Source organism: Camelina sativa, chromosome 13 (genome assembly GCF_000633955.1).
Source record: "Camelina sativa cultivar DH55 chromosome 13, Cs, whole genome shotgun sequence".
NCBI lineage: Eukaryota > Viridiplantae > Streptophyta > Magnoliopsida > Brassicales > Brassicaceae > Camelina > Camelina sativa.
The window spans coordinates 13,497,205-13,505,936 of NC_025697.1; the positions used below are offsets into that span (position 1 = coordinate 13,497,205).

An 8,732-nucleotide genomic window follows, 5' to 3' on the forward strand; every position below is an offset into this window, starting at 1 on the left:
TTTTTTTTTTTTTTTGAATCTCTTGCGAACTTTAAGTTCGAATCTAATCTAATAATGTAGACAATATGGTCAGTCCATTTCGGTTGAAACTCATAAATTTGTTAAGTTCTCCTCAATAACGAAAAAAAAAAACACACACACACAAATAAATAAACATATACAAAACGTAATCGTTATAAGTTGTAAAGTGTGCACACGGTTTAAAGTTTGCAAGGCTTGTAAGGAAAGAATGGTGAGTTAGTTGGTGTGCTAATGTTTTGAATCATCTTTTAATATTTGAACTTCTCAGTTACTCTTCCTCCTACATCTTGGTAACATAGTGTCCTTAATTACCATTCAAATTCTATATACATGTGATACATTATTTTTATTGTTGCCAACTTCATATTAATTATAATATCTTCAGTTTGATCACTGCAGCAAGCATTCAGCCCGGACTGTAACTTCAAAACTAGTGTATCTATTTTTCGGCCCATTAACATTGGTACCATTTGTTCGTAGCTAGACAATCAACAATTGCAAATTTCTACATTGCTATATACATTACCATTTTGAAAAAGAAAATATAACACTTGTCGGAAATGGAACTCAAGGTCGATCGATGACATTAACAAGCTACTTACTGTCACAATAAAACAAACAAAAAAGACTTTACCTATTTACAAACACAGTTTGAGTAACACACTGTAGAATGGTTAAAAACTTTATTTTTCCTCTTTATATTTATGGTTTGTTTATCACCTCTTTTTCACTCTCTTCTGCTTCTACTTTGGTCTTACCGTTACTCTTCTCACCACTCACAAGTACTTGATCATTGTGATCATCCATAAATTTACCCCAGAACCAATGCTTCTTCCACACTCTCTCACTCATCTCCTCAATAGGCACGTTCTTAGTCTCAGGAAGTAGAAACGTCACAAAGAATGACATAACCAAAACCCACGCAGAAAAGAAGATAAATATCCCAAACTTTAAATGGCAAAGCGTCGAGAGAAAAGCTTGAGCGACAATAAACGTGAAGAGCAAGTTAACGCAGACCGCCACACTTTGTCCTGCGGAACGTGTCCCTAAAGGGAATATCTCACTCGGGATCAACCACCCTAACGGTCCCCAAGACCAGGCGAAAGCAGCAACATAAGTGCAGATCATTACCACGACTAGAACTGCGAAACCTCTGGAGATTTTTGTAGAGTGGTCAGTGACTTTGGTACCAAGGACAATAGCGATAACGACTTGAGAAAAAAACATTTGGACGCCAGCTTCAAGGAATAGAACCCGGCGACCAACTTTGTCAACGGAGTAAATTGAGACTAATGTGGAGAGGACGTTGACTGCTCCAGTGACCACTGCAGAGTAAAGAGAAGCGTCACTGCCAAACCCTAATGTGCTGAACAGAACAGGAGCGTAGAACATAATCGCATTGATTCCAGTACATTGTTGGAACATCTGCATTTTACACACACAAGAAAAAAGGATCAGCATCAACAGCAGAATCTTAGTAGATAATTTCTTATTTTGACTTCAAATTCTACAACAAAATCACTTCAATTACGAAAAAGAAGCGATAGTACTGACCGGTAAAGCGAGGGCAACGACAAGCTGAGGACGATTTCTACGTTGGAAAAGGTGTCTGAAAGGGTGTTTAACTTCTTTAGCAAGTCGACTAGCTTCGAGTAGATAAGCAAACTCTGGTTCGACATAATGGGTACCTCGAATACTACGGAGAACGGCTTTACCTTCATCGAGACGACCTCTTTCCACTAAACTGTTCGGTGTTTCGGTCACCAGTAAAGCTCCAACCGTTAGAAGAAGCGCGGGAACTCCCGCCATACCTAACGATAACCTCCATCCCCATCCTCTAATCCTGCAAACATTTCAAATAGTGCTTAGCGGGTTTATTTTAACTCCATTTGGAAATTAAAATCAACTTTATAAAATTAAAATGATTTTTTGTATGGAACTTAAATATGACGAACCTTTTTTTCTAAGAAGTTAAAAATAGTTTTAAATAAACACGGAAGACGAAAGTTTGAAAATAAAGATCAAAATTTGGAATATACTTTAGAAAGTACATGTAGCGAAATCTCTTTTTATACATAAATTAAGGTTGTGTGAAGTGAAAGGCACATTCACGTGGATATTTTCTAATAGAGACATTTCAAAGCAAAAAAAAAAAAGATTAATTATGACAACCATATATTTTATTTGGATTTTTTCCGTGAAAAAATTTCAAACTCTAAGAATTTGACCGATATGTTGGATAAACAACAAAATCACGGAATGACTAAATAATTGTTGACGTAATAAATTGAACCGTATAAAAAAAGTGATAACAATTATAAAACGTTGAAAATCTAATTTTAACTTTTAACGTTGATACCCTAATTTCATTTCCACACATTTCTCTATTATTAATAAAATAAATATTTATCAAGAAAGAGTATTAGGGAAGAGAGATACTTACTTGGCGGTTCCATAGTTAACAAGATTGGCGAAGAGGATACCAAAAGTGATGTTAAGCTGAAAGAGAATATTAAGACCACCACGGATCCTAGTAGGTGCAATCTCCGACAAGAACAATGGAACAGCTTGATTAGCGAACCCAACTCCACAACCAAGCAATATCCGGCCAGCAATAAGCATGTCTAGGTCTTGAGCCCCCGCATTGAGAGCCACACCGATGATGAAGAAAACACCGGCTATGAGCATCGTTGGCCTCCGTCCGAGCTTCCTCGTCGAGTATGAAGCGAAAAGCGTTGAGGTTAGACCGGCTAAGTATAGAGATGATTTGTAAAGTTGTAACCCTTGGTTGTCGTATTTGCAATAGTACTTGTTTTTGTCTACGCCGGCTTCTACACGTCTGTGAACCACCGGAAAAAACTTTTCGAGAAAGTCCGGCATTGTTGTCACCCCGCCTGCGTGTAGCCATATTGATGATGGGAAACCATCTTAATTTTTTTACTGTTTAACCTCATTCAGAACTAAATTAATATTTATATGGGATTAGCCATGTTCAAATTCGATTTTGAGCACAAGTGAAAAATAAAAAAAGGAGTCACACTTATTTTATTTCATATAAAATAAAAATTAAAAAACTAAAACCTATGACAGTTATTTCGTCACTATACTATTAAATCAAGAACGAACTAAATCTCTAATTGCCAGACTTTTGAAAGCTAAGATTTTAGATTATTTTGTTCTTTCGCATTTAACGTTGAACTAGTAAGTGAAATTAAATTTCATTTGTTCTAAAGTATTTCATATTAGTACTTTAATTACAGAAATAATCGCGGCATAGCGCAGATTTTTAATCTAGTACAATATATATATATATATATATATATATTGAATAGTACACGATAACACATGTTATATTAATACCGGTGACACCAATGTCGTAGCCGAACATGAGGCCTCCGGTAGCCGTCATGATGCAAGAGATGATAACTATAGGAGTTATCTTTGCCTCGAACTCCACTCCGTTCGCCGAAGCAGCAGCAAATCCCCCTCCGGCCATACTGAAGATCTCTCTTCAGAAGCTGAAACTTAAAAAGTTATTTAATTTTCTCTAAAAAGAGTTTTTAAAAAACACTTAATTAAAGAGACCCATTGGGATGTTTGTTTACGTACATAGAAAACGAAGCCGTGAAGCACACAGGGAAATTGTATGTACCCAATGGGATTTTTACACGTCTCTTATTTCACATGCTCTTGATTCATTAAGTCATTGGTCAACAAACGTTTCTGATTATCTCTATCTGCCCTTGTGTGGTGTCACCTTAGTCCTTAGGTTAATATACTATTTTTCTAATTCCTATCAGCATAAGTCATAAGTCTTCTCTTCTTGTTATTATATATCCTCGAATATTATATTTGTAGTCTTGTTAAATTGTAAGGTTCTCTCCTCTCTCTTATCGTATGTATGAGAAGAATTATGTCACTTGAGAGAGGATGATCGAAAAAAATATATATATTAAAGATTGCTTAGTTTTCTTGTTTATTTTATTAGTGTTGGAATTATGATTTTAATTTCTAATAACTACTTGAAAAATTGGAAGACTATAAAAGAATTTATATTGATAAATTTAAGAAATAATAATGGAGAGAAAAAAATGATATTTATTTTTCACGCAAGCTTTTTTTTTTTTGGTCTTAACGTCAACATTAAAATCAACCTAAACCTATATCCAATTACGTACTATATATGAAATTATTGAAATGTAGTGCGGTTATAATCGTAACAAAAATATACTGTTGGAATCGCACCGTACCGTACGGTTCTGTTTCATACGAAATCAAACCTATTTGTCGTGCGGGAACAAAATGGCTAATGTGTTGACTAATATGCACATAATAGTCCAATAAAACATCTGTTTGTGTAATATGAATAAGGAGAACTTGGACTATTAAATATACATCTTCATTATCGCATAGAAAGAACAGAACACTTGTCAGAAATGGTATACTCAACAAAGCCAAAACAAGACTTTACCTATTCACAAACATAGTTCAAAGTAACGAAATTTAGTACATTGTCTTTTCCTTTTCTCTATTTGGTGCGTTTACCAACCTCTTATGCACTCTCTTCTGCTTCTACTTTGGTTATGACTCTTAAACCAATTTAGAGCCGTGTTGAATGATCAAAGCCGTTAGATTTACCATTACTCTTCTCACCACTCACAAACATATGATCCTTGTCATCATCCATGAACCTAGCCCAGAACCAATGCTTCTTCCACACTCTCTCAGTCATCTCCTCGATAGGCACATTCTTAGTCTCAGGAAGTAGAAACATCACAAACACAGACATAATCAGAACCCACGCCGAAAAGAAGATGAATATCCCAAACTTAAAATGGCAAAGCATCGAGAGAAAAGCTTGAGCGATGATGAACGTGAAGAGCAAGTTAACGCAGACCGTCACACTTTGTCCCGCGGAACGTGTCTCTAGAGGGAATGTCTCACTCGGGATTAACCACCCGAGCGGTCCCCAAGACCACGCGAAAGCAGCGACGTAAGTGCAGATCATTACCACCACTAGAATAGCAAATCCTTTGGAGAGATTTGTAGAGTGATCTGTGACTTTGATGCCGAGGATGATGGCGATTACGACTTGAGAGAAGAACATTTGAACCCCAGCTTCAAGGAGTAGAACCCGGCGACCGACTTTGTCAACGGAGTAGATTGAGACTAAAGTAGAGAGCACGTTGACTGCTCCGGTAACCACAGCAGAGTAAAGAGAAGCATCACTGCCAAACCCTAATGTGTTGAACAGAACAGGTGCGTAGAACATAATCGCGTTGATTCCAGTACATTGTTGGAATATCTGAAAATATAAAAAAAAATACACATCAAATGCAAATTCTACTTTGTAAACTTTTAAAATTGAACACAATGGAATCGAAATTATTGAAACTTGACAAACAATTTAGGGTTTCTTGATCCTAAATTAAGAGCTCTGTTTAACGTCTCCAAATAGGATTCAACTACTAACCTGTAAAGCGACGGCGATAACAAGCTGAGGACGATTTCTACGTTGAAGAAGGTTTCTAAAAGGGTGTTTAACTTCTTTAGCAAGCCGACTAGCTTCAAGTAGATCAGCAAACTCTGGTTCGACATTATCGGTACCTCTAATACGACGGAGTACAGCTTTACCTTCATCGAGACGACCTCTTTCTACTAAACTGTTCGGTGTCTCCGTCACCATTAAAGCTCCAACCGTTAGAAGAAGCGCGGGAATACCAGCCAAACCTAACGACAATCTCCATCCCCATCCTCCTTTAATCCTGCAGAAAATTTCAAAATTTATTTAGCGGACTCAGTTTTAACTCCATTATGGGCCTTTAGGCCTACATATAAGCCCATTAACTACGTGACAGACCACCGTAAGCATTAAAGTCAACGTGGAGAAAAAACAATTGTTAACGACGACTACGTTCAGTGTATAAGACGTAGGCATGTGGATAGAATTTGCTGAAATCGCGGAAGACTTTTTTGATCTACTTATTTTAAATAAATAAAAAATTTGTCGAAATTTATTAAGTTAAAATGCTTTTTTTAATGATAATATTATGAAAAAGGTCTGAAATTTTGAAAATTTTATAAATAAATTATATAAACAAACACGGGAGACAGCCAAAACGTTTGACAAAAAAAAATCAGTAAATTTGGATAACTTTAGAAAGTACATGAAACGAAATCTTCTTTTTTTTTTCTTTAACAACAAATTAAGGTTTGTGTGAAGTGAAAGAGACAAGTCATGAGGATATTTTTTTCAAGAGTGTCATGTTAAAGCAAATTTTTTAAAATTATGACCCACCATATATAAATTTGGATTACGTATTTTTCGTTTAAAAAAATCTCAAACCCTAAGTTTAGTTTCCACACATTTTTTTTCATATTATCAAATAAAAATAGAAAAAAAGTATTAAGGAAGAGATATTTACTTGGCGGTTCCATAGTTGACAAGATTGGCAAAGAGGATACCAATAGTGACGTTAAGCTGAAAGAGAATGTTAAGACCACCACGGATCCTAGTAGGTGCAATCTCCGACAAGAACAAAGGAACGGCTTGATTAGCGAATCCAACTCCACAACCAAGCAATATCCGGCCTGCGATAAGCATGGCTAGGTCTTGAGCCCCAGCGTTGAGAGCCACACCGATGATGAAGAAAACACCGGCTATGAGCATAGTTAGCCTTCGTCCGAGCGTTCTCGTCGTGTATGAAGCGAAGAACGTAGCTGTTAGACCGGCTAAGTATAGAGATGATGTGAAAAGTTGTAGCCCTTGGTTGTCGTATTTGCAGTAGTTGCTTTTGTCGGCTCCGGCTTCTACTCGCCTGTGAACCGCCGGAAAGAACTTTTTGAGAAACTCTGGCATCGATGTCACTCCACCTGCATAGTCATATTGACGATGTAAAATCATTTAATTTTTTTACCGTTTAAGCTGATTTTGAACTTAGAAGATACTCATAGTATACCCAAAAATATTGTTTATTAATGTTGATGTGTCATAACCCATGTTCAAATCCAACATTGAGCATATGTGTTGTGTATGTGACAAAATAAAAAGGAATCAAGATTATGCCAAAAGGCCCAAAACAAAGAGAAAACCTAAAACCTATGACACTAATTTTGTCAATATACTAGTCAAACGAGGACGGTCTAGCTAGCTAGCTAGATCTTTTAGTTGCCAAACTTTTGTAAGCTAAGATTTTAGATTATTTTCTTACTTGAACTAATTAATTAACATTGAGCTAGTTAGTGAATTTTCATTTTGATAAAGTGTTTTTTTCTTTCTATTAGTCCTCCATACGTTAGGTGATATGTTTCTACCAAGAAGTTATTGGTGGTAGTTAAAAACATAAGCAAGGTACTATTTAAAAATCATTACTTGAGAAAACTTGCACTAAAAAAACTTATGTATCCATAAAATTTAAAACTTGCTCTACTTTTTGTGTAGTATAAGATAAAAGGATTGTATTTCTACCTATAGAAAGAGAACTAATTAAGAGATCTGAATATTCTTACCGGAGACACCAACGTCGTAACCAAACATGAGACCGCCGGTAGCAGCCATGATGCAAGAGATGATGACTATAGGAGTTATCTTTGCCTCAAACTCCACTCCGTTCGCCGAAGTCGCAAATCCTCCTCCGGCCATCCTGAGGATCTCTTCAGAAAGCTCAAATCTAAGAAGTTATTTTCTCTTAAAGAGTTCAAAAAGGAAACACTTAGTTAAAGAGACCATTGCGGTGGTACTTCATTATATAGAGAAGATGAGGCAGTGAAGCACAAATAAAAATTGTCTGCAGCCAATGAGATTCTTACACGTCTCTATTTATGTTCACATGCTTCTGAGTCATCAAGTCATCGGTCAACAAACGTTTCTTCTATCTCCTTCTGCTTTATGTGGCGTCTCCTTAGTCCTTAGTTGAATATACAATTTGCCTATCATCATAAGTCATAACGCTTCTCTTTCTTGTTATAATATTATCCTTGAATTTTTTATACTTTTTGTTATGTTAAATTATAAGATTCTCCTCTCTTATTAGAGAGATTGTTACATTTTCTTATATCACTGTCAATGTGTTGTTAAAATCTTGCTACCGGCCTAAGCAAATATCTCGTACATACCTTTTAGAATATGAACGATTTTGGCCGTTACCCTCGTGTGTTCATACAAATTAGCTGACGTCATGTAACGTGTATATCATCTTACTAGTATCTATTGCATTGTTTAAAATTTATGGATGTTATATGTACGTGAAAGGTCTATGGGACCATATAATCGGATTCAGCATTCTATATCAGAAAATTATCGAGATGAAAAGATATATTGTAAGAAGTAGACCGACACTACTCCAACCCACCAACCTCCCTAGTTAAGAATATGGATCCAAATCTTATAAAATAAATATAATGTAGAACCATATTTGCTCACCACTACTCTATGCAATTATTGTTTACTTACTCTTTCGAATGAGATTATTGGGACAAAATTACTACAACTAGTCTAAGCCAAATTGTTTTTATATTATTAATTTGTGTTGTGTTTACCCATGGGTTTCTCATTTGCTGTCACGTTATTTGTATATATCTACCAACTTGTCACTTTTTGCATAGTTCTTTATGGGTCCATATCTTTAAAAGGCAATAACTATCCATGTTTTGGGTTTCTGATAAGACTAATAACCAAATATGCACAGCTATATGCAACAACAACAACAACA

At 35.8% G+C, this 8,732-nt stretch overlaps 2 protein-coding genes across 3 annotated transcripts in view; both read right to left on the bottom strand.

The window, feature by feature from the left end:
• LOC104736664 (sugar transport protein 13-like) lies at positions 573–3,619 on the bottom strand. Its single transcript, XM_010456681.2, has 4 exons — positions 3,382–3,619; positions 2,465–2,915; positions 1,576–1,864; positions 573–1,446 (listed from the first exon to the last, which is right to left on the bottom strand). Exons 1-4 carry the CDS (start codon positions 3,515–3,517, stop codon positions 724–726), a joined length of 1,599 nt encoding a protein of 532 aa, XP_010454983.1. The 5' UTR covers positions 3,518–3,619; the 3' UTR covers positions 573–723.
• Positions 4,399–8,732, bottom strand: part of LOC104736665 (sugar transport protein 13) — a 4,705-nt gene continuing 371 nt past the window's right edge. The window contains exons 1-4 of one of the 2 annotated variants that reach the window (XM_010456685.2): positions 7,531–7,757; positions 6,447–6,894; positions 5,495–5,786; positions 4,405–5,326 (exon numbers count right to left, since the gene is read on the bottom strand). In XM_010456685.2, coding sequence (XP_010454987.1) covers positions 4,622–5,326; positions 5,495–5,786; positions 6,447–6,894; positions 7,531–7,663 — 1,578 coding nt within the window. In that variant the 5' untranslated portion in view covers positions 7,664–7,757 and the 3' untranslated portion in view covers positions 4,405–4,621. Of the gene's footprint in view, positions 5,327–5,494; positions 5,787–6,446; positions 6,895–7,530; positions 7,758–8,732 lie in introns of those variants that run through there. The other variant, XM_010456686.1, reaches the window with a different exon arrangement.

Excerpts from the sequence above, each read along its gene's own strand:
- LOC104736664 (XM_010456681.2), bottom strand. The coding sequence starts at position 3,517 with ATGGCCGGAGGGGGATTTGCTGCTGCTTCGGCGAACGGAGTGGAGTTC. Across the intron at positions 2,916-3,381 it reads CTACGACATTGGTGTCACCG|GCGGGGTGACAACAATGCCG; the intron begins GTATTAATATAA and ends GGCTACACGCAG. Across the intron at positions 1,447-1,575 it reads TCGTTGCCCTCGCTTTACCG|ATGTTCCAACAATGTACTGG; the intron begins GTCAGTACTATC and ends TGTAAAATGCAG.